The sequence below is a fragment of the Primulina tabacum genome, chromosome 5 (assembly GCF_025594145.1).
Source record: "Primulina tabacum isolate GXHZ01 chromosome 5, ASM2559414v2, whole genome shotgun sequence".
NCBI lineage: Eukaryota > Viridiplantae > Streptophyta > Magnoliopsida > Lamiales > Gesneriaceae > Primulina > Primulina tabacum.
The window spans coordinates 21,045,160-21,070,311 of NC_134554.1; the positions used below are offsets into that span (position 1 = coordinate 21,045,160).

Here is a 25,152-nt window from a genome sequence, read left to right on the forward strand (position 1 = left end):
TATTTATTTTTGGATTATTTCCAAAGAAATTCTATAAATAGGTTTATCAATTTGTGAAGAAAAACAATTGAATTGACAAAATTTTATAAAGTATATTTTAATATATTTTATGAGTTTGAGATTTTTATTTTTTACCGTAAATTTTTATTTTTGAAAAACATATATTTTTTGATGGAGAAAATGTTTTCTATGAGATGAATTTTCGGATTTATTTTGTGAAATGAATTAATCCAATTTGAGTGAAATTAAATATTTGACCAAAAAAAAATATTTTTTAGTATGAACGAAATAAAAAATTTATTTAATAAAATTGAGATATGACAATGTCACATAAATTTTTGTGCTGAATAGGTTAAAAATGGGGATGACGATGTAACGACAAATTGCTGTTAAATTATTTATTTTTGCTTTTGCTTAAACTAACCCTTATTGATTTCAATTTTTCCGATAGAGTCGTCACGAACCGGAAAGAGAGAGAAATGTGCGACGCAACGAAGCGTTGCGAGGATCCCGTTAATTCGATTCTTCCATTCTTACCACTATGCCGCCGTTCCTCCGCCCTCTTCTGGCCGCCGGTGGTGGTGGAATTCCTCAAGTCCCTTTCCAAAGGTCCCCTGCATAGCCAAGTCAGTACTGGTCAACTCCTAGCCCTCGCTATCTATGAGCTCCGCAATTCTCTTCATTTTTTTCCAAATTATTCCCTCCGGCTCGGTTTCGCCCTTTTCTTCGACGATGTGAGCAGTTTTTCTTTTTCTTTTTCTTACTTTTAGCTGTTTTGACTGATGAAATTGAATTTTTATGATTATGTTTCGAATTTTGGGCTCTCATTTTCTCGTTACTTTTTTTTTTTGTTGTGTGTCATGTTTTGAAATTTCTTACTTTGAATTTATAGGCATTACGGTAGATTTCGTAATTCTACCCATCCGTAGCTCGAATAGCCCCACACCAACCTAGTTTTGGATTTTATTCAGACAGTGATCTTATCCTCATATTGCAAACATATCAATCCTGAATTGATTGGCAAGAATAATGTTATTACAAGAAAATTCGCTTCATATGCAATCGCCACAGGCAACAATTTCTAAGATTTAATTGTTGTACATTCGTTATGCCACACTTTCCTGCAATTTTTTATTGACTGTCAGTTTATGGTAATCGAGATGAATTTGAAAAGTTTTTGTTGCATTTTTCTTCTCCTTTGTTTCAATTTTTTGCCCAAAGTTGTTAGCCGCCCACGATGATCTAAATCAACCCAATTCCCCCTTTCATATTTCCGAAATATCTTTTATCATAGAGTGCAACTATCAGAGTGATAGCATGCCGCATGTTTCTTTGGCTGTATGTAGAGCAATGAAGGAAACTGAGTAGTGTTCTTTTTATACATTCATTATTTATTTGGTTTGCTGAAATAATTTTATGTTTTATTTTTTTCAATATTAATGGATGCTCAAACTTAGTTGCTGAGTAAGGATGATGCTGAGAAGTGGTTTGGAGAAGTGCTGCCACGGTTGGGAGATTTACTACTGAGGTTACCTGATTTACTGGAGATTCACCATCAGAATGCAGGCATTTTCAATGGAGTAGAAACTGGTCTTAGATTACTGGAATCACAAGAGTCGGGCATTGTGTTTCTTAGTCAGGTAAGATTGTACACCTTTGACTACTTGTTAGGTTGGTCAACACTAGCGCAGTGGCTAACTTAGCTACAAATTTTTGTCCCCCTTTGGTAATGCTATAATAATGTAATTATTTTTCGTTGTTTGAATTATTTTTGCCACATATTGCATGCTTATGACAAAACATATTACACAAACATTTAGTCTATCCATATATTATTCTTAAAATGATCTCAGCGGTCAGCTTGACTGTAACACATCTTCTTTTTCTGCCATAAAGTTTGACTTTGAGTTAATAATACATTATAGTGGTGGTGTAGTATTTTTAGTGCTACCGCTCCCAGGTCTGAAAGTTTGGATAGGTGTTCAATATTTAAATATTTTTATTGGGCAGTAAGGGATTTGAAAATGGGTGATATATATCGCCTGATAGTCACTCTCAAGGCTCAGCACTTTTATTATTGTCCATTAGGTGAACATTGATTTTGCAAAGTGACTGTTTTGCAGGTCGGACGTGATGTGATAGGATTTTATTTACCAACGAACAAGAACACACAAATTTAAGAACTAGAAATAAAGGATTCTAAGGAAATGAAAGATATATTGATATGCTGAAATAATTAAAAATCTCAGAGGCAAAGTCCTGTAACAACTTTCCCCAGCCGTACTAATAACCATAATGAAAAATCTGCTGAATGAATTAACCAACTCCTCACTCCCTCTCTATATTCCCCTTCCCTCACGCACTACCGCCCTTCTTTCTTCAAGAATATAGTCGGCTTTTCGTCATTCTTTTAGCCCAAGTCACTCTCATTCCTATCATGATGTGGCTTCTGGGGACATTATGTATATCTGGGAAGAACATTTGATCTCCAGTGATATGTTTTGGGCTGAAATGGCAAGATATTAGTCCTTAGACAAATTCTGTGGGCTAGTTCATTGAATCTCCTGCCATATTGATATTTTAAAAGAGCAGGAGTTGCTTCCAATGTGAATTTACTAATCCCAGTACCTTTATTGGATATTGTTGGTGTGAAGACTTTTCTAATTATTTGATAGGTTGTAGTTTCAGATCCGGTGGTAGAATTCAGTTGACTGCATTAATATTTTAGCGAAGATAAAAAGAGATGAAACGAAAAAGAGAGATTTTTTATGGTATATGTGGTTTTACTATATCTTTTTTTATAGATGAAAACTTACTTTTCTGCTTCAATAATGAAGTGAATATGAAGTTTTTGTTTAATATACTCTTACTGCATCTCTCTATAATTTCTGAGTTCGAGAATTTATGCTTTCTTCAGGAGCTAGTTGCCGCCTTGCTGGTTTGTGCTCTTTTTGGTTTGTTTCCAACAACTAATAGAGGTGCCAAACATCTTCCAGCAATCAACTTTGATGATTTATTTGTGTATGTTTCCATCGTCTGATTATTCTCGAATCTTTTGTCCTTTTTGGTAGTTGCATGATGCTGCTCTGCTTACCAATTTGAGAAATTATTAAATTTTAACTGGAATGCAGTCCATCCACACGTTGTTCCCCTATTTCATTACCAATATGGCCCTAATGGAGATAGGCCAAATCTTATTCAGTTATGTTATTTTCTTTATCAGTTTTCGCTGTTACTTCATTATTAGTTTTTGTTGTTCCTGCATTGCTATTGATGTTTTATGTTAATTTGTTCTTATAAGAGTGTGACCAACTAGCAGTATGTTAATCTGTCAATCTCATTCTAACCTTTTATGTGGCCAACGCCCCGGCCATTGTGTTTGTCTTAATGTACTTGGGGCAGTTTGGGTGTTGCAGGCGACATGTTCATTTCATGGCAGAATCTGGTTTGACTTGAGAATGTTTAGCGGGTGTCCTATCCGCGTGGTGTGAAATTCGGCCGCCGAGTGTAGGGCCTTGTGTGGTCTCGTCCATTAGCTGTATTTGTGCATGATATTGTGGGCTGGCTGCGAGAATGAGCCTCCCATATGCATCTGTTTCGAGTTCCTTTGATGGCTTGGTTGGGCTAATGACATTCTAGCGACATTCTTAACATATGATATGTCTTTATTTTTTCTTCATTGTACGAGATAACTCATGTTTAACAAGCTGATTATGAGTGAAATCTCGGAGTATGATATATTGAACACGCATCCAAACCAAAATTTATATGATGGAAAGGGAAAGAGTACAAAAAAAGTGAATGATTTACAGAAGCTCAAAATTAGTATGGTATCAATGATATTCAGGGACAACATATAGATGTTGCTCCTGTACTGTTTAAAAAAAAACTATTTTTGCTGAGCACCTCACCTGTGCTTGTGAGCCGAAATTTACTAAAGCTGAAAATTAGTATGGTATCAATGATATTCAGGGACAACATATAGATGTTGCTCCTGTACTGTCTAAAAAAAAACTATTTTTGCTGAGCACCTCACCTGTGCTTGTGAGCCGAAATTTACTAGATGCTCGCTCGCTCACTCACCCATGCTCCCCCGGATGAAAAGCAATAATACGTAAATTAATATCGTCAATGGAGAACTTCTGAATATCTTATTACATGGTACTCCTTCCCTGTAAATATTTTTGGTGATACTCCTTTTGCTGTTTTCCTTGAACTGTTTGTAGTTTGACTGGAAGAAATAGTATCCATTAGAATGAAAGTGCATTTTGTGCCTACGAAGTTTGCACTTTGGTTGTCTCATCTTTTTTTCCAGGACATGAGAACTTGTTTATGTATTACTTTGTTTTTGCAGGTGTATATATGAGTGCTATCACGTGTCATTGGAAAACAAGATAAAGTGTATTATTCACTATTTTGAGAGGATATGCATGCATATGCCTACGGGAAATGTGTCGTTTGAGCGAAAAGTTCTTGCTTTGAAAAACAGCCGTTCCGGCATTGTCTATCCAAAGACTAATTTTTGGAGCCAGTCAGTTGTTTCCCTCAGCCAGTTGGAGGTAATGAATGAGCAGTCAAAAAGTGATGATGTGTCTAAGAGTTTAATGGTCATTTGAATGATTTGGAACAATAAGGTCTTGTCAGCGATCATTTTGTTTTAGGCTGAATGTTTAAACTTTTCTTGAACCCTCACAATTTATTTATTCTTTATTCGGTATACTGTGCTATAAAATTTGATTTGCAAACTGTTAATTTCTCATTGACTCGTTTTATTTGGGTTTCTTTCTTTTATAGGTTCATAAATCTGGTTTAATTGAAGATCAATCTACTGAAGCTCTCGAAGTAGATTTCGCAAATAAATACATTGGAGGTGGTGCTCTTGGCCGGGGGTGTGTCCAAGAAGAGATTCGCTTCATGATCAATCCAGAACTGATTGTCAGCATGCTTTTCATGTCTTCAATGGCTGATAATGAAGCAATAGAGATTATTGGTGCAGAACGATTCTCAAACTACTCTGGCTATGCTGCTTCTTTCCGTTTTACTGGTGACTTTGTGGACCAAAAGGGTGTTGATTCACTTGGAAGACGCAAAACTAGGGTAATTGCATTAGACGCATTATGCAGCCCTGGGAAGAGACAATACCAAGTCGAATACCTCCTCCGTGAGACTAACAAGGCATTCTGCGGCTTTTTCGACCAAACTAAATATAAGCTGTATCAAAAGCTATCCGATGAAATTGAAGCGCAAGGAGAGGAACCCCATCAAAACATCAGAAATCTTTTTTACAAGTCGAAGAATCTTCAATCAGCTTCTTGCCAACCTGGAAAACCAGATATGAGTGCTGAGCCACCAAATGACAATGAAAAGAAAGGGCATCAGTGGCCCAACCTTGAAGAAATGATTGGTATTGCGACCGGGAACTGGGGTTGCGGTGCTTTTGGGGGTGATCCTGAAGTGAAAGTTGCTATTCAGTGGTTAGCTGCTTCGCAAGCGCTAAGACCTTTCATGTTATACTACACGTTTGGCCTGAAAGAATTGCAGAAGCTGGAAATGGTTGTAAAATGGATCATCTCTCACGAATGGACTGTTGGTGACCTTTGGAATATCTTAATGGATTATTCATTTCAGAGATTGAAAGGAAATACTCAGGTTGGTTTCTTCAATTGGCTTCTTCCTTCATTATACAGTAATGATGATGATGATGATCCCATGATGTTGGATGAGTGATAATACTACGTAAAATGTTGTGATATTTCGATTCTAGTTTCTATTAGAAGTTTTATATGGATTTGCGTAGTAGTTGTGTTGTAGGGATTTTCTTGGCACTCAAATGGATTTTTGAATTTTCCATCAGACATTCGTTGTAAATATCAATTTAGTGTAACGAAACGTATAGAACTAGTGTACTGCAAAACAATGCAATTAGAATTCTCTTTATTTTGGATCTCATATTCCCTGTCCACTCAATCATTTAGTCAAACTTAAGAAGTGTCTTTTCATCCAGTTTACATTTTACGGCGAATCATGTATATATTTGGGTGATTTTCATCTGATCGTCTCATGTTCCCACATTATTAGATTAGGTAGTCCATTACGATGAATTTGGAATATTGATTTGAGGTTATTGGATTTAAAACATTAAGATTTTCATTTAGATCATGGATTTCAAATGTATTTGTGTAGTTTTAGAAAAATAAGATCATATAAATCTACTTCTTGAATGTTTATGCAATGTTTCATGTTAATTAAGATGAATTTCAAGTTTACACAATAATAGAAGCATTTGAAATTCATTTTATTTGTGTAACTAATATATCAATAAATAAAATATAGATTTAAGATTTCATAATTGTTAATCAAAATCCATGGATTTCAATCCAAATGTAATCTAACAAATTGATATATTCAAAAGAATTAAATTATTTGTCGTACATTATGTATGCTCCATGGTTTTCTCGTGAGGATAATATGCATTTATCTTAATGATGGATGACCTCTGGAAGGGAAGGTAGATCATACATCACACGGTGCTATTAATTCTTTTTTAAATGCATTCCATGGAGACTGTAGTGTCTTTTGGAATATAATAAGTTTCAGAGTTTGACAAATTAATCAAGAAGAGAACTGAAGAATATAACTGATCGAACAGTCGTGTAATCGTTACTGAAGACCACCTTCTAACTAAACTTTGTCAACTGAAGTATTCGTAACTGATAGGACATCATTTACAACTGATAATGCCCAGCTGAATTTATCGATTGATCAATTGAATTCTAATCAGTTGGCCACATCATCAGTTAAAGTATTAGCAGACAGACTGACAGGTCGTACCAAAGCAGAACAGTTGAATCAAAATAGAACAATCTGAATACCACTTACTATTTTCAGATAAAGTAATTACACGATGATTCAACGGATATTTCTCATTAAATATTCATTAAATGCATTCAATACGACCATTGAGATCGAAGGCTATATATAGCTGATCGAATTAGTTGATGAAGGCTAGTGACTACAAGTGAACCTACACGAAGCAATCAAGCTACAATCTTCAATTAGTTGTGATACCTTTCACGAGTATTTTATCAAGTTACAGATCGCACACTCAAGCTCTACATTCATTATATTTATAAGTAGCATTCAGGCTATCAATTTAGAGCGTTTCAGTTAATAACTGTATAAGAGTTGTTAGACTAAGAGTTTCAGTTTGGCAGTGTGTAAGACCAACTGAAGTGGATTATTATAATAAATTGTAATATATCAAAGTCTTTTAGTGAAATCTTATCCTTGTGATAGAAGGGGTGACGTAGGAGCATTTGAAGTCTCCGAACATCCTTAGAAACTCCCGTGTTCATTTCCTTTACCATTTCAGTTTACACTAAGTATTCAGTCTATATTTCAGTATTATTTCGCACTATTATCAGTTGACTGATCTATATCGACAAACAAGATTCTATGATCAGTTCCTCAAAGAACTGATTCACATATCAGAAAAGAATACAAAAATCTGAAGTGTTTATTCAACTCTCTTTCTAAACACTTCAACTACCTTAACCGATCCTATCAAATGGTATCAAATCGGTTAATCTTGTCATGAATACTTACAAACTCAGAAACTGATACAGATCATCATGTCTTCTTTCAACAAGATTCCCATATTCTCTGGAGAAGAATTTGATGATTGAAAGATAAGAATGCAGACTCATCTAGATGTTCAAGATGATGACACAGTGCTATGTCATCACAGATGGACTGATGAAAATCATGAAAGCCAATACCGTTGTTGCTCTAACTGATGGAGCACCACACCAGATAGTGAAGCCACGAGATGAGTGGACCTCAGAAGACAAAAGAAAATCTAACTTGGACAATGTGGCTAAGGACATTTTGTATAAGACTTTAGATAAAAACATATTTAGCAAGATCAAAATGTGTAAATCAGCAAAAGAAATATGGGAAAAACTGATTCAGCTATGTAAATGAAATGAGCAAACAAAGGAAAATAAGCTGTCTGTAGATGTTTAGAAGTTTGGAAAATAAGTTGTCTATTGCTGAAGAATCAATGAATGATTTTGATGAAAGAGTCATCAGCATAGTGAATGAACTGAATTCACTTGAAAGAGTGCACTCAAATAAAGAGATTATGTAAAGTACCGTACTTTTGAACATACTTAAAATTTTCGGAAAATTAAAATTTTTCTTAAATAACCATATCTCAAAATACACTTGTAAATAAAATGCTTGATCAAATATTTGAAATATAAACGAACTTGCAACAAGTACTTGTTTAGAACAACATTGTAAAACCCGTAACTTAGACTACGTATAAACCATACATAGTTCTAGTATTTAAATTAAAATGATTTTGTTGCATGAGTATTTAAAGTGCCTTTCTTTAAAGTTAATTATTTCATTTCAGTAGTTTTAATTTTATTCTTTCAGTTATTTCAGTGAGGCCGGACTGGAGTTGGAGTTTAGAGATAAAATTTAAGATTTAGAAATCATTTCCGGAATTTATTTTAGCTAGCAAGTAAGTTAATTTAAGTTAATAAAGAAGTTTAAGGAATTATTTAAGTTACTTGAGGTGAGTAGAAAATAAATTCATTTAAGTTCCATAATTAAGGGGTTAGTTCACTAAATTAATTAGGGATAGGTAAGGCTCTTAAGGTATTAAAATTTATCAACTAAACAATATTTTCTTCCATTTATTAGATGAATTTTCGGCCCCTTAGATGACTAAGCATTACCTTGCCAACTCAACACCTTTGACCCCTTCTTTGTATTTAATTAGTAGGATAATCTCTTCATTTTTTTTCTAGCACCATTTAATTAATGATCAATCTTATTCTAGCCTTGTTGGACATGCAAAAATCGGCCACACTCCACCCTTGTATCCCTCCAAAAATCATTTGATAACAAGCAAATTCAAATTTCAAAAGGTGGAGACTTGGTCTTGATTTATCCCCTATATCTTGCACCCACTTCCCTCACTCTCATAACCATCTTTCCCCCTCACCCTTGCTCGAAATCTGAGAGAATTTCAAAGCTAAAAACCGTAGGGTTCCATAGCTAGGAAGATAGGAGAAAATCGAGTAAGAAGCAAGGTAGAATAGAAAGCGCTCCACCTCCTCCGCGCCGGATCGTCTCTTCTTTTCGTTTTTCTTTCAAACGAAACCAGGCATGCATATATTCTTCCTTGACTCTTCAATCAAGTCCTAATACCATTTATTTTCATTACATGATCATGTTTTATTAAGCAAAAACCGAAATACATCAAGAATTTTTCAGAAAATAAGAATGCAGAATTTTCGATTTTCATGATGCTCTTCACGGGTTCTCTTGTTTTGATGTTTCAGGTGGATGGCTCGACTCCAGGCTCACTAGGCTACATCTAGACACATACTAGGGTGTGTCAAGACCATGTTGGTCCATTCAAACAAGCCCCATGCATGATAGAATTCGAATTTGACAGCAACTCTTCAATCTTGGCCCTTTTAGTTTTCGAAAAATCTGTTGTGTGCTGTCAAGGGGATGGATCTGGTCTAGGGTGCCACAAGGCATATAGCCATGGTTAGATCACTTCCCTAGCATGTCTAAGACGTGACTAAGTCGCCCTTTTGGTGGCTCGGTCCAGGGTGCATCGGTTTTTAAATCAAACGCAAGAACAGCCCCTTTCCCCATTTCGGCCCTTCCTTGGTACAGCATATGAGTTTCGGTTTTGGGTGGTTTGGTGTGGATCTTGGTTGGCCTATGGCCCTTAGCCATGGTTCATACCATACCCCTAGATGTCTAGGCCGTGCCATGGTCAATCAAATGGCCACTGGAACGACACGAGACAGCAAGCAAAGCTAAACACCACACGCGCATGCAAAGGTGCTCTCGGGTGAATCTTTTCGATTGTTGCTGGAATATTCCGAATTTTGGCTGGTTTAAAGCCCTTAGCCATGGTTCGAATCATTCCTTGGGACGTTGGTAAGAGGTTCTGGTCGGTGGTTCAAGCCCCAATGGCCATTAGCCTCGCAAACGACGCAAGCAAACCAAGCATAGCTGCTGTATTTTTGGACAGCAACTTGCTGTGACGGTTCAGTGGCTCGTTCGAGTTCTTGGTCGGCTTTTAGCCTATGGCCTTGGACTGGACAGTGCCTCATTGAGTTAGGAAGGTCATGTTTTTGACCGTTTGTAATTCGGTTCATTTTTGAGGTCGTACGAGAATTTACGGTGCGATGTGCCAAATTGACTCTCGAAAGAGCGTTTCTTGTTTTGGCCTCCATTCACCTAGATTTCAGCCCTCACCATTTTAGGAGCATTATTTTATCATTTTAGGCGTATTTTAATCATGACTACATGACGGTTCAGTGTTGGTTCGGGTTGGTTCGGAGTCATGATTAAATACGAAGTTGGTAGGCGTAATTGTCACATTTTAGAATGTTATTGCATAGTTTGGTCCCATAAATCTATTGCATATTTTTCATGACATATTTAGGTTGCAGCGAGCCTGGGAGCGATCCAATCCAAGCAGTAAATTATTACAGGATATTTAATTGTGCCATTTAATTATATTACGTGCATAAATATATAAAATGTTCATTTTTGAGATTATGCGATATTGCTTGTGGCCATTTCACTATCATGGGATTATTGCTAAATCCGGTCGCCAGTTACCGGTCCGGTCGCCAGTTACCGGTCAGTTGAGTTTGTTTCACCCAGTATACTGTGGCTACAGTCTGATCAGACGTTTACTATTTTATCCGGTCGCCAGTTACCGGTCATGGGAGTATTTTATTATCCGGTCGCCAGTTACCGGTCAGTTTCAGTGCAGGGGCCACTTGCGTGTACCATAATCTCACCAGGAAAATTATTGCAAGCTATTTCAGTACAGGGCTCCAAGGACCAAACATTTTTTTACCATGATATTTTCAGTTCAGTTATGCACGTATTATAATTAATCATGACACGACACTTTTTCATTATGCCTCATGACATGACATTTTTATTCCATGAAATTTTACTATAGTATTTACTCGTTATTTACGATATATGCATGTTGAGTTTTTAGACTCACTAGACTTTATTGTTGTAGGTTCTGATGATGCCGGGGCCGAGGACGGGGACCAGTGAGCAGGCTCGAGTCGGCAGTAGTAGGACCCGAGGACCTCAGTTCAGCATTTATTTTTAATTGATGGCTCAAACATTTTAATTATTGTTGGAAAAACTTTTTACTGTTATTTTAAAAATGTTAATTCTTCCGCTGCCACATTGAACATCAAACTTTATTGATCAGTTTATTTTATGATTGATGTATTTTAATTATTTTAAAAAGAAAAATTTTAAATTTTTCGCAAATTTTCAAGTAAGGATTTTAGGCCCGTTATAGATGGTATCAGAGCCAGGTTCTGTATAGGGTTGTACTACTACTGTAAAGCCCAAAATAGTATACGTAAAATCCATGCATATATTTAATTTATGAAATTTATTATTTTAATTATTTATGTTTATTTAATGTATGTTAAAATGTTTTCTAGAGTTTTATGTTTCAGGCGATTATTCGAGGCGAGATCGAGGAAAGGAGATAGGGACGATTTTTTTTTAGTAAATTTTAATGCAGTATTTTATTTAAGATAAGGATGGAGTATTTTAAATAATTTAATTAATTTTAGTAATTTAAGAGCTTAATTATTTAAATGATTAATTGATTTTAAAATTTTAAAGTTGTAGTATTTGTGCATCTTATTTAAATTTAAAATTTATAATGGGGTTAATATGAGATTTATTTTAAATTAGTATGTTAAATGTTTTTAAATAGATTTTTTAGTATATTAAATACATATGTTACAATTGTTTATATATATGTAGGTATATATATATATATACACATATATATATCAACACACAAGCACACACACTTTGACTCACACACACACTCACACATTTACACACACATATACACGTACACACACACAACACAAAACACAAAACAAAACATGCTATTAAACTTTTTGACTAAAGAGAAGGTTGTGTTTTTAAAACACTCATCTCTCAATTTATTTATTTCATTTTCTTCCTTCTTTTTTTTCATTCAACGAGCACATCTCCTCTAAAAATTTCCATCATATATTTAGTAAGTTTTCTTTGAAGAAATTGAGCTAAGTTCGTCCCGGATCGTCTCCCGTATCATCTCCGTTTCGGTATCGTCGTTTCGGTATTTTTAAATATCAAAGGCACGTATATTCTGTTCTTGATGCATCGATCTTGTCATATTATGCGTTGTGTTGTTATTTATGCAAAAATTATATGTGTGATGCGTAGAAGTTTGAGCAATCACGTCTAGATCAAGTTTGAAACAATTTTGGATCACCAAATTCACGTTTTTGCTGTTCTGTAAAATACTGCGATTTTTCGGTATTGATTTTGAGAAAACTTTCAACGTGAAAATCGTAGAACTTTTTGATGCCTTCGATTTGATATAAAATTCGAGTTATTTGGATTAAAAACGAGTGAGTTATGGTGTTTTTAGTATGACTGCTATTTTTAGATCCGAAAACTCATGTTTCGCTGTTCTTTCGAAAACTGCGATTTTTCGGTACATATTTTGAGAAAACTTTTAATTACAAAAACGTAGATCTTTTTGATACGTTCGATTTGATATAAAATTCGAGTTATTTGGATTAAAAACGAGTGAGTTATGGAGTTTTTAGTATGACTGCTCAAATCGTGTTTCAAGAAAGTCATGAATTTTAATATGTTCTTGAAGCTTTTATGTTGCAGGCTTTGTTGGGGATCGACGGGTGATCGTTGCTGCATATAAGAAAGTTAGTAATGATGTTTAGAGTATTTTTGAGGTTTTGATTCATGTCGTTAAGAGCTTGAATTATTAAGATGTCGTAAGAAATAAACTTTAATATAAATGACAATATTTTGGGTCGTATGAATTGTAGGGTGATTATAAAAGTTTAGTTCATTGTTATGGTGTCCTAGAATGCTCTCATAGTGATGAATCTTGATGCCTTATGTGTTAATTGGGAGAATAGACATGTCGCAAAATTTTCATAAAATAATTCGTCGAACAGAGCGGACACGGACCCGGACACGGAGGTAGGCACGGTGTCCGTGCCTTCTTATTTCATCACAACAATTTTTAAGCGCACGGACACGGACCATGATACGGACCTAGGGACGGGGTCCGTGTACCTTCAGATTTTAGGTATATTCTTTTATTATTTAAGGTTTGATTTGAGGTTTTATACCATGGTTTAATATGATGTTTTACAGGGTTATGTCATGGGAAATTATAGAATGTTCTAAGAATTTATTTAGCTTGGGATTAAGCATGACATTTACGTTTAAGTTGTACAAGTTAAGTTTATGTATTCATATTAGTATGTTGCAGCAACGACCCGATTGACATCCAACGAATCCTTCAATGCAAAGTAAGCATGTATGACGTGCAAAGAAAATATTTGAAGTTTTTGAGGTATGCTAAATGTCTTGTGACCAAAAGTGAATGGGTTTGGAAGTCGGTGAACGTGGCCGAGGACCTCTCCACCCTGTTAAATTATGAACGAGTTTGAAGTTAAGATTGGAAAGCGTTAAATTATGAACGGGGACCAATCCGCCCGTTAAATTATGAACGGGTTAGATCGTGGTTGTGAAGCGTTAAATTATGAACGTGGATCAACTGGCCTGTTAAATTATGAACATGGATCTCATGTATGTGGCAGTGGATATGTCCCTGTCATCCCAGTACTGTGGTTTGTCTGATCAGGCATTTATTATGTTATGGGTCACTTGCTTTGAAACATCCTCTACGCAAAATGATGAAGTTAAGTATGTTGAAGTATGAAAGCATGTTTAAAGAAAAGTTTATGTGATGGCACGTCATATTATGTATGCATGTATGTTCAAAGTTTATGCAAAGCTCAAGTTTATGAAAGTTCAAGTTATTATGCAAGTTCAAGTTTCAAAGTATGTATGTTCAAGTTCAAAGAAGTTTATGAGAGTTCAAAGTTATTATGAAAGTTTAAGTTTCAAGTATATATGTTATATTTTGAAGTTGTATGTGGTTTTATTATGTAATACTCGTTATTCTCAGTTTATACGTGTTGAGTCTTTAGACTCACTAGACTTGAACGATGCAGGTGAGTACGTTGAGGAGGAGACAGGAGGTGGCGACCAAGGGGCAGGCTTGGACTGAGCGGAAGGCTAAACCCGAGGACCACTATGTTTATGTTTTATGAAAACTTTAAAATATTATGTTTTTATGTTGGATGTGAGATGATTTGAAATAAGTACTTTGTTGGAAAATATTAGTTGGGAATGTTGATTTTAATATTATTAAGTTAAATGACAAGTGACGACCGTATGAAATTTTATGTTTAAGAAAATTTTTAATTTTTCCGCAAATTTTGAAGTAGTAAAAGTACGGTACGTTACAGTTGGTATCAGAGCGGTGTTATTGTAAAGGGTTATGCCTACTTCCAGTCGCAAGAAGCTCATAAGGTCACACCTCAAGTCTGTAAGTTTTAAGTTTTTAAAGATTTATGTTAGTGTAGTATGCATTAAGTTATTATTTTCAGCATGTCCATACTTTTAAGTTCAGTTACGTGAATCCTATGTTATTTATATCATGTTCATATGCATGTTGGGTTTACGTATTGGGTAATTTTAGAACAGTATGGCTCCTAGATGTTTGATTGCCCGTGGAGCTAGGGATGAGGACCGAGAGTCTCGTGATGGGGAAAGAGCCACTCCTCCTCCTCCACCTCCAGATATGCAGGCGCAGATGCTTGCAGCTATGACGCAGTTCTTCGCACAGGTTGCGGGGAATCCAGCTCCAGCAGCAGGAGGTACAGGACCGAGGACTCAACCGGAGGCAGTGTACGAGAGATTTCAGAAGATGAATCCTCAGAAGTTCTCAGGGACTACGAATCCTATGGTGACGGAAGAGTGGGTTAAGTCTATAGAGGTGATCTTTGAGTATATGGAATTGCAGGATGTGGATCGAGTCCGATGTGCCATTTTTCTCCTAGCAGGGGATGCAAGACGATGGTGGGACAGTGCATCGGTGGCAGTTAATTTGCCGATGTTGTCTTGGGATGGATTCAAAGAGATGTTCTTCGCTAAGTACTTCACTGAGGAGGTACAGGACCGTTTGACTACGGAATTTATGACACTACGACAGGGAGATAGTAGTGTGGCTGAGTTTGTGAGAAAGTTTGAACAGGGTTGCTACTTTGTGCCACTCATAGCTAATGATGCTCGAGCAAAACTGAGGCATTTCATGGGTGGTTTGCGGCCAGTCTTGCGCCGTGATGTGAGAGTAACTGGCCTTACTACATACGCAGCTGTCGTTTCTGGAGCTCTGGCGGCGGAGCAAGACCAGAGAGACATTGAGACTGATAGGTTGGGCAAGAGGCCCTACCAGGCACCACCGCAGCCACAGCATCAGCATCAGCGACCCCAGTACAAGAAACCTTTTCAGGGGCAGCCTGGGAAGAAGCCTTACCAAGGACCACCTAGGGGCAAGGGTCCTATCCAGCAGCATCCAGGACCATGCTTGTATGGATCAGGCAAGTGTTTTAAATGTGGATCTACGGATCACATGCTGAAGCAGTGTCCTCAGTGGAAGCAGCCAACCCAAGGGAGGGTATTCGCCATGCACGCACAGGAGGCGAACCCAGACACTACACTACTGACCGGTAATCATTTCTATTTAAGCTCGGTATTATTTGCCTTGCATGTGGAAATTTTATTTGAGATTATTAGTGTACTAGTAAGATTTTAGATTGACTTGGAATATATTGATTTCAACTATGATTAAAGTTAATTGCTAGTATTTTGGGATATAAGTTTGGTGTTGTGCTAACATCTCTCAGGAAATATTTTCATAAAGAGATTAGCCACAACTGCACTGATAGATTCAGGAGCCACTCACTCCTTTATATCGGAGACCTTTGCTAATCATTTGGACATCAAGTCCATTGGCCTAGACGTGAACTTTTCAGTGACACTTCCATCAGGGGAAGAGTTGTTAGCCACCAGTGTGGTCAGAGATATTGATCTAGAACTGCAGGGTCACTTGGTGTATGCAGATTTGATTATATTGCCAATGCCAGAGTTTGATATCATTTTGGGAATGGATTGGTTGACAAAGAATCGAGTTCTTATTGATTTTCAGAAGAGATCAGTGTTGGTCAGACCATTAGGCATGGAGCAGTTTCTATTCGAGCCAGCTAGATGGAGGAATTTTCCTCGCATGATCTCCTGTATACAGGCGAGAAGATTGATTTCCAAAGGGTGTCAGGCTTTCTTGGCCAGTATTGTGTCAGCACCTGATGTAACCACTCCATCTATATCAGATGTTCCAGTAGTCAGAGATTTTCCAGACGTCTTTCCAGATGATGTTGCAGGACTTCCACCGGATAGAGAAGTGGAGTTTGCCATCGATCTCATGCCAGGTACCGTGCCAATCTCTAAGGCACCATACAGATTAGCTCCAGCTGAGATGTTAGAACTCAAGCAACAGATACAGGAGCTTCTGGACAAGGAATTTATTTGCCCAAGTTTCTCACCTTGGGGAGCACCGGTACTATTTGTGAAAAAGAAAGATGGGAGCATGAGGCTTTGCATCGATTACCGTGAGTTAAATAAGGTGAGGATCAAGAATAAGTATCCATTGCCTAGAATAGAAGATTTTTTTGATCAATTGCAAGGAGCTACTGTATTTTCTAAGATAGATCTTCGATCAGGATATCATCAATTGAAAGTGAAGGATGCAGATGTCCACAAGACAGCTTTCAGCACCCGGTATGGGCATTACGAGTTCTTAGTGATGCTGTTTGGAGTAACGAATGCTCCAGCTATTTTCATGGATCTAATGAACTGAGTATTCCATCAGTATCTTGATCAGTTCGTCATAGTATTTATTGACGACATCCTCATATACTCGAAGAGCCATGAAGAACATAACCAGAATTTGAGGATAGTCTTACAGATTCTTCAGAGTCGCAAGTTATTTGCGAAATTCAGTAAGTGCGAATTTTTGTTGGAAAAGGTAGAGTTTTTGGGTCATATAGTATCTAGTAGTGGTATCGAGGTGGATCCACCGAAAGTAGCAACTGTCAAGGAATGGGTTGAACCAAAGAATGCATCTGAGATCCGAAGTTTTCTGGGTTTAGCTGGTTACTACCGTAAGTTCATTCAAGGATTCTCGTCGATAGCAGTGCCACTCACTTCACTTACTAAGAAGAATGCTAAGTTTGTGTGGAGCGATGAATGTCAGAAGAGCTTCGATACTTTGAAGCAAGCTCTTATTTCAGCACCAGTGTTAGCCATGCCATCGGGGCAAGGAGATTTTGTGTTATACACTGATGCATCTAAGCTCGGTTTAGGAGCAGTAATGATGCAACAAGGTCGGGTCATAGCTTATGCTTCCAGACAGTTGAAGGTACATAAGAAAAACTACCCGACACATGATCTTGAGTTAGCAGCCGTTGTTTTTGCATTGAAAATTTGGAGACACTATCTATACGGTGAGAAATGTCCGATTTTCACTGATCACAAGAGTCTCAAATATTTCTTCACACAGAAAGAATTAAATATGAGACAGAGACGTTGGTTAGAACTGGTTAAGGATTACGACTGTGAAATTAGCTATCATCTGGGAAAAGCTAATGTTGTCGCAGACGCATTGAGCAGAAAAGTTGCAGTCATAGCTCATTTATCAGCTCAGAGATCTCTTCAGTATGAGATTCAAAGGTTTGACTTGGAAGTTTATCGCAAGGGCAAAGCTCCTAAGCTGTCTAATCTGACAGTCAAATCTTCCTTGCTAGATCGTATTCGAGCAGGACGGTCTTCAGATGAGCAACTACAGAAATGGAGACTAAAAGATGAAGCGAAGGGCAGTGTTCTCTACACAGTGTCAGATGGTATTGTGAGATACAAAGATAGAATGTGGGTGCCTAGTAGTGATTCAATCAGACAGGATATTTTGTCAGAGGCACATGCATCTCCGTATTCTATTCACCCAGGAGGTACCAAGATGTACAAAGACTTGCAAATTTTGTATTGGTGGCCAGGGATGAAACAAGATATCCGCAGATATGTATCAGAATATCTCACTTGTCAGCAGGTGAAAGCAGAGCATTAGAGACCAGCAGGGATGCTTAAGTCACTTCCCATTCCAGAGTGGAAATGGGAGCATATGACCATGGATTTTGTTGTTGGTTTGCCGAGGTCAGTCAGAGGATCCAATGCCATTTGGGTTATAGTGGATCGACTAACTAAGTCAGCACATTTCTTACCAGTGAAGACGACTTTCTCCATGACGCAGTATGCGGAGCTTTATATAAGGGAGATAATTCGTTTGCATGGGATTCCAGTTTCTATTGTGTCAGACAGGGATCCGAGGTTTACATCGTCCTTCTGGAAAAGTTTACATGCAGCCATGGGGACGAAATTGTTATTCAGTACTGCATTTCACCCTCAGACAGATGGCCAGTCTGAGCGAGTGATTCAGATATTAGAGGATTTGTTGAGAGCTTGTATGATTGATTTTCATGGGACTTGGGAGTCTAAACTACCACTTGTGGAGTTTACCTACAATAACAGTTTTCAATCATCAATAGGTATGGCTCCTTATGAAGCTTTGTATGGACGAAAATGCAGATCGCCAGTTCATTGGGATGAAGTTGGTGAGAGAGCAGAACTTGGTCCAGAAATAGTTCAGCAGACTGCAGATGTGGTGGTTAAGATTCGTTACAGAATGAAGACCGCCCAGGGTCGTCAGAAGAGTTATGCTGATAAGAGAAGGAGAGATCTTGAATTTGCTGTAGGTGATCATGTATTTGTTAAGATAGCACCTATGAAGGGTGTTATGAGATTTGGGAAGAGAGGTAAGCTGAGTCCGAGATTTATTGGACCGTTCGAGATTCTTGACAGAGTTGGAACACTAGCTTATCGTGTAGCCCTACCGCCGAATTTGGCCGGAGTGCACAATGTATTTCACGTTTCGATGTTGAGGAAGTATCTAGCAAATCCTTCGCATGTTTTGAGCCATGAGCCATTGCAGTTGACTCCAGACTTGTCTTATGAGGAAAGACCGATTAAAATTTTAGACAGACAAGAGCGTAGACTTCGAAATAAGACGACTAAGTTAGTCAAAGTCCAGTGGCTGAATCAATAGTGGAGAAGGCCACTTGGGAAACTGAAGCAGATAAGAGAATCCGCTACCCAGAGTTGTTCGGTAAGACTTAATTTCGAGGACGAAATTTTTATAAGGGGGGGAGATATTGTAAAGCCCAAAATAGTATACGTAAAATCCATGCATATATTTAATTAATGAAATTTATTATTTTAATTATTTATGTTTATTTAATATATGTTAAAATGTTTTCTAGAGTTTTATGTTTCAGGCGATTATTCGAGGCGAGATCGAGGAAAGGAGATAGGGACTATTTTTTTTTAGTAAATTTTAATGCAGTATTTTATTTAAGATAAGGATGGAGTATTTTAAATAATTTAATTAATTTTAGTAATTTAAGAGCTTAATTATTTAAATGATTAATTGATTTTAAAATTTTAAAGTTGTAGTATTTGTGCATCTTATTTAAATTTAAAATTTATAATGGGGTTAATATGAGATTTATTTTAAATTAGTATGTTAAATGTTTTTAAATAGATTTTTTAGTATATTAAATACATATGTTACAATTGTTTATATATATGTAGGTATATATATATATACACATATATATATCAACACACAAGCACACACACTTTGACTCACACACACACTCACACATTTACACACACATATACACGTACACACACACAACACAAAACACAAAACAAAACATGCTATTAAACTTTTTGACTAAAGAGAAGGTTGTGTTTTTAAAACACTCCTCTCTCAATTTATTTATTTCATTTTCTTCCTTCTTTTTTTTCATTCAACGAGCACATCTCCTCTAAAAATTTCCAGCATATATTTAGTAAGTTTTCTTTGAAGAAATTGAGCTAAGTTCGTCCCGGATCGTCTCCCGTGTCATCTCCGCTTCGGTATCGTCGTTTTGGTATTTTTAAATATCAAAAGGCACGTATATTCTGTTCTTGATGCATCGATCTTGTCATATTATGGGTTGTGTTGTTATTTATGCAAAAATTATATGTGTGATGCGTAGAAGTTTGAGCAATCACGTCTAGATCAAGTTTGAAACAATTTTGGATCACCAAATTCACGTTTTTGCTGTTCTGTAAAATACTGCGATTTTTCGGTATTGATTTTGAGAAAACTTTCAACGTGAAAATCGTAGAAATTTTTGATGCCTTCGATTTGATATAAAATTCGAGTTATTTGGATTAAAAAAGAGTGAGTTATGGTGTTTTTAGTATGACTGCTATTTTTAGATCCGAAAACTCATGTTTCGCTGTTCTTTCAAAAACTGCGATTTTTCGGTACATATTTTGAGAAAACTTTTAATTACAAAAACGTAGATCTTTTTGATACGTTCGATTTGATATAAAATTCGAGTTATTTGGATTAAAAACGAGTGAGTTATGGAGTTTTTAGTATGACTGCTCAAATCGTGTTTCAAGAAAGTCATGAATTTTAATATGTTCTTGAAGCTTTTATGTTGCAGGCTTTGTTGGGGATCGACGGGTGATCGTTGCTGCATATAAGAAAGTTAGTAATGATGTTTAGAGTATTTTTGAGGTTTTGATTCATGTCGTTAAGAGCTTGAATTATTAAGATGTCGTAAGAAATAAACTTTAATATAAATGACAATATTTTGGGTCGTATGAATTGTAGGGTGATTATAAAAGTTTAGTTCATTGTTATGGTGTCCTAGAATGCTCTCATAGTGATGAATCTTGATGCCTTATGTGTTAATTGGGAGAATAGACATGTCGCAAAATTTTCATAAAATAATTCGTCGAACAGAGCGGACACGGACCCGGACACGGAGGTAGGCACGGTGTCCGTGCCTTCTTATTTCATCACAACAATTTTTAAGCGCACGGACACGGACCATGATACGGACCTAGGGACGGGGTCCGTGTACCTTCAGATTTTAGGTATATTCTTTTATTATTTAAGGTTTGATTTGAGGTTTTATACCATGGTTTAATATGATGTTTTACAGGGTTATGTCATGGGAAATTATAGAATGTTCTAAGAATTTATTTAGCTTGGGATTAAGCATGACATTTACGTTTAAGTTGTACAAGTTAAGTTTATGTATTCATATTAGTATGTTGCAGCAACGACCCGATTGACATCCAACGAATCCTTCAATGCAAAGTAAGCATGTATGACGTGCAAAGAAAATATTTGAAGTTTTTGAGGTATGCTAAATGTCTTGTGACCAAAAGTGAATGGGTTTGGAAGTCGGTGAACGTGGCCGAGGACCTCTCCACCCCGTTAAATTATGAACGGGTTTGAAGTTAAGATTGGAAAGCGTTAAATTATGAACGGGGACCAATCCGCCCGTTAAATTATGAACGGGTTAGATCGTGGTTGTGAAGCGTTAAATTATGAACGTGGATCAACTGGCCTGTTAAATTATGAACAGGGATCTCATGTATGTGGCAGTGGATATGTCCCTGTCATCCCAGTACTGTGGTTTGTCTGATCAGGCATTTATTATGTTATGGGTCACTTGCTTTGAAACATCCTCTACGCAAAATGATGAAGTTAAGTATGTTGAAGTATGAAAGCATGTTTAAAGAAAAGTTTATGTGATGGCACGTCATATTATGTATGCATGTATGTTCAAAGTTTATGCAAAGCTCAAGTTTATGAAAGTTCAAGTTATTATGCAAGTTCAAGTTTCAAAGTATGTATGTTCAAGTTCAAAGAAGTTTATGAGAGTTCAAAGTTATTATGAAAGTTTAAGTTTCAAGTATATATGTTATATTTTGAAGTTGTATGTGGTTTTATTATGTAATACTCGTTATTCCCAGTTTATACGTGTTGAGTCTTTAGACTCACTAGACTTGAACGATGCAGGTGAGTACGTTGAGGAGGAGACAGGAGGTGGCGATCAAGGGGCAGGCTTGGACTGAGAGGAAGGCTAAACCCGAGGACCACTATATTTATGTTTTATGAAAACTTTAAAATATTATGTTTTTATGTTGGATGTGAGATGATTTGAAATAAGTACTTTGTTGGAAAATATTAGTTGGGAATGTTGATTTTAATATTATTAAGTTAAATGACAAGTGACGACCGTATGAAATTTTATGTTTAAGAAAATTTTTAATTTTTCCGCAAATTTTGAAGTAGTAAAAATACGGTACGTTACAACTACTGACCACGAGAAGCTCACGAAGTCACGTCTTCGGTCTGTAAATTTATATTTACGCATTTTCTTTAAAGCATGAATTATTTTCTTAACGACATGATTTCATGAAGCATTGTATGTCCAGATTCATTTTATTTGTTCAGTTTTTAAATTTAAATAAATTATGGAATTATGCATGTTAGTTACGTATGGGTTATGTATGGAACAGTATGCCCTCTAGACGCATCCTTGAGCGCCCTACTGAGGATGAGCCTCGCCGAGAGGGCAGAGAGGAGCCGAGGCAGGAGAGAGACTTACCACCTCCACCTCCACCGGACATGAATGCCCAGATGTTAGCTGGGATGACTCAGTTCTTCGCACAGTTTGCGGGGAACAATGCTGTGGCGACCAAGCCGACAGGGCCCGAGGCTGTCTACGAAAGATTCATGAAGATGCGTCCGAAAGAGTTTTCTGGGACGTCTGACCCCATGATTGCCGAGGGCTGGATCAAGTCCCTCGAGGTTATTTTTGATTTCATGGAGCTTGGCGATGCGGATCGAGTTCGTTGTGCCTCTTATCTTTTCGGAGGAGACGCCCGCTTATGGTGGGAAGGAGCTTCAGTAGCCCTTGACTTGGCTACCCTGACTTGGGCACGTTTCACGGAGGTGTTCTACTCCAAATAATTTGCTGAGGAAGTGCGCACCAGGTTGACCACTGAGTTTATGAGCTTGAGGCAAGGAGATATGACGGTTACGGAGTTCATCCGTAAGTTCGAGAGGGGTTGTCATTTTGTACCCCTGATCGCAAACGATGCTAGAGCCAAGATGATGCATTTTCTGGTGGGTCTACGGCCGATCTTGCGCCGTGATGTTAGGGTGTCTGACCCTACTTCTTATGAGGTCGCTGTCTCCAAAGCCCTAGCCGTAGAGCAGGATCAGCGTGATATCGAGAGAGATCGCTTGGGGAAACGACCAGCCCAGGTACCGCACCGCCCTCCTCCTCAGCAGCATCAGCAGCAGAACAAGAGGCCTTTTCACGGACCGCCTAGAAACAGAGGCCAGCAGCAGCGGGGACGCCCAGCCCCGAGGGCTCCTGAGCGCCCAGTCTGTCCTAAGTGTTCACGTCGCCATCCTGGAGCATGTTTGTACGGCTCAGGAAAGTGTTATAGGTGTGGTAGTCCAGACCACTTATTTCTGCAGTGCCCTCAAAGGAACCTGCCTACCCAGGGCAGAGTGTTTGCTCTCCATGCGACGGAGACGAACCCCGATACTATGCTGATGACAGGTACCTTAAGCTTTGAGTCTGCATTTGGAACTTAATGTTTTGGGTTAATATTTTGAACATAGAATTGCGTTAGGATTGCATGCTCTACTTTGTAATATTTTGGAAATTTAAGTTAGAAGAACTTCAACCTTTGCATGTCTATAAGTTTAGCCTTTGTAACTATTGGGTTCAACTTAGAGTTCCGATCTTTCAGGGAGAATTTTTATATCCGGTTTCGCTACGAAGGCCTTGATAGATTCAGGGGCCACTCACTCATTCATTTCAGAGGTCTTTGCTAATTTCCTTAAAGTTAAGACCATTGGGCTAGATATAGCCTATTCCGTAGTACTGCCGTCTGGCGAGGAGATGGCAGCCACCAGTGTGATCCGAGGCATAGATCTTGAGCTCCATGGCAACCTTGTTTATGCGGATCTGATCGTACTGCCGATGCCAGAGTTTGACATTATACTAGAGATGGATTGGCTACTGCGGAACAGAGTTTTGATTGACTTCCAGCGGAGATCTGTTCTAGTCCGACCGCCTGGAATGACGCAGTTCTTATTTGAGCCAGATAGGTACTTTCCTCTACCACGTATTATTCCATATGTTCAGGCTAGGAAGCTCATGCATAGAGGGTGTCGGGCGTTTCTAGCAACCTTTGTATCTGTCCCCGAGGCACCCAGTCAGTCAGCCTCAGATGTTCTGATTGTTAGAGACTTCTTAGACGTTTTTCCTGAGGACGTCTCTGGTATGTCACCTGAGAGAGAGGTGGAGTTTTCCATAGAGCTTATGCCAGGTACGGCTCCGATTTCAAAAGCACCATACCGACTTGCACTGACAGAGATGGCAGAGCTTAAGAAGCAGATTCAGGAACTTCTTGACAAGGAGTTCATTCGCCCTAGTTTCTTACCTTGGGGCGCGCCAGTCTTGTTTGTTAAGAAGAAAGATGGGACGATGAGGCTTTGTATTGACTATCGGGAGTTGAACAGGGTTACAGTGAAGAATAAATACCCACTTCCGAGGATTGAGGATCTTTTTGACCAGTTGCAGGGAGCTTCGATTTTCTCTAAGATAGATCTGCGTTCCGGTTATCACCAGTTGAAGGTGAGAGATGCTGATGTTTCAAAGACAGCTTTCAGGACTCGTTATGGTCACTACGAGTTTCTTGTGATGCCGTTCGGTTTGACGAATGCGCCAACGATCTTCATGGATCTCATGAATCGCGTATTTCAGCCATACCTCGACCAGTTTGTGATAATATTCATAAATGACACTCTTGTCTAGTCTAAGAATCGGGAGGATCACAGCAGGCATCTGGCCACAGTGTTGCAGATATTGCAAAAGCACAAATTATTCGCAAAGTTCAGTAAATGCGAATTCTGGTTAGAGAAGGTGGCGTTCTTAGGCCACATTGTATCCAGCAGTGGTATTGAGGTAGACTCAACGAAAGTTGCAGCAGTCAGAGATTGGGTTGTGCCGCAAAATGCATCAGAGATCCGCAGTTTTCTTGGCTTAGCAGGATATTATCGGAAGTTCATTAAGGGATTCTCTTCGATTGCAGTTCCACTCACAGCACTGACCAAGAAGAATGTGAAATTTGTTTGGAGCG

General features: G+C 37.8%; 2 protein-coding genes and 1 long non-coding RNA gene across 3 annotated transcripts; all 3 read left to right on the forward strand.

Moving 5' to 3' along the window:
• The first annotated feature begins 406 nt into the window (after nucleotides 1–406).
• LOC142547278 (poly(ADP-ribose) glycohydrolase 1-like) lies at nucleotides 407–5,936 on the forward strand. The gene is made up of 5 exons (XM_075655479.1): nucleotides 407–734; nucleotides 1,458–1,640; nucleotides 2,918–3,021; nucleotides 4,355–4,559; nucleotides 4,795–5,936. Exons 1-5 carry the CDS (start codon nucleotides 480–482, stop codon nucleotides 5,725–5,727), a joined length of 1,680 nt encoding a protein of 559 aa, XP_075511594.1. The 5' UTR covers nucleotides 407–479; the 3' UTR covers nucleotides 5,728–5,936.
• A 6,824-nt stretch (nucleotides 5,937–12,760) lies between these two features.
• Nucleotides 12,761–14,381, forward strand: LOC142544924 (uncharacterized). Its single transcript, XR_012820140.1, has 2 exons — nucleotides 12,761–13,505; nucleotides 13,571–14,381. It is a non-coding gene; the product is annotated as an uncharacterized LOC142544924 (long non-coding RNA).
• A 410-nt stretch (nucleotides 14,382–14,791) lies between these two features.
• Nucleotides 14,792–16,882, forward strand: LOC142544252 (uncharacterized). Its single transcript, XM_075651313.1, has 4 exons — nucleotides 14,792–15,566; nucleotides 16,017–16,156; nucleotides 16,271–16,454; nucleotides 16,857–16,882. The coding sequence occupies exons 1-4, from the start codon at nucleotides 14,792–14,794 to the stop codon at nucleotides 16,880–16,882; spliced, it is 1,125 nt and encodes a 374-aa protein (XP_075507428.1).
• Nucleotides 16,883–25,152: the final 8,270 nt, after the last annotated feature.

What these genes read in the sequence shown, in the direction of transcription:
- LOC142547278 (XM_075655479.1), top strand. Translation starts at nt 480, where the DNA reads ATGTGCGACGCAACGAAGCGTTGCGAGGATCCCGTTAATTCGATTCTT. An exon ending in AACTTTGATGATTTATTTGT is followed by an intron (nt 3,022 to 4,354) that starts GTATGTTTCCAT and finishes TTGTTTTTGCAG; the next exon opens with GTGTATATATGAGTGCTATC. An exon ending in TTTCCCTCAGCCAGTTGGAG is followed by an intron (nt 4,560 to 4,794) that starts GTAATGAATGAG and finishes TTTCTTTTATAG; the next exon opens with GTTCATAAATCTGGTTTAAT.
- LOC142544252 (XM_075651313.1), top strand. Translation starts at nt 14,792, where the DNA reads ATGACGCAGTTCTTCGCACAGGTTGCGGGGAATCCAGCTCCAGCAGCA. An exon ending in ACCATGCTTGTATGGATCAG is followed by an intron (nt 15,567 to 16,016) that starts GCAAGTGTTTTA and finishes CACTTCCATCAG; the next exon opens with GGGAAGAGTTGTTAGCCACC. An exon ending in ATTGGTTGACAAAGAATCGA is followed by an intron (nt 16,157 to 16,270) that starts GTTCTTATTGAT and finishes TCCTGTATACAG; the next exon opens with GCGAGAAGATTGATTTCCAA.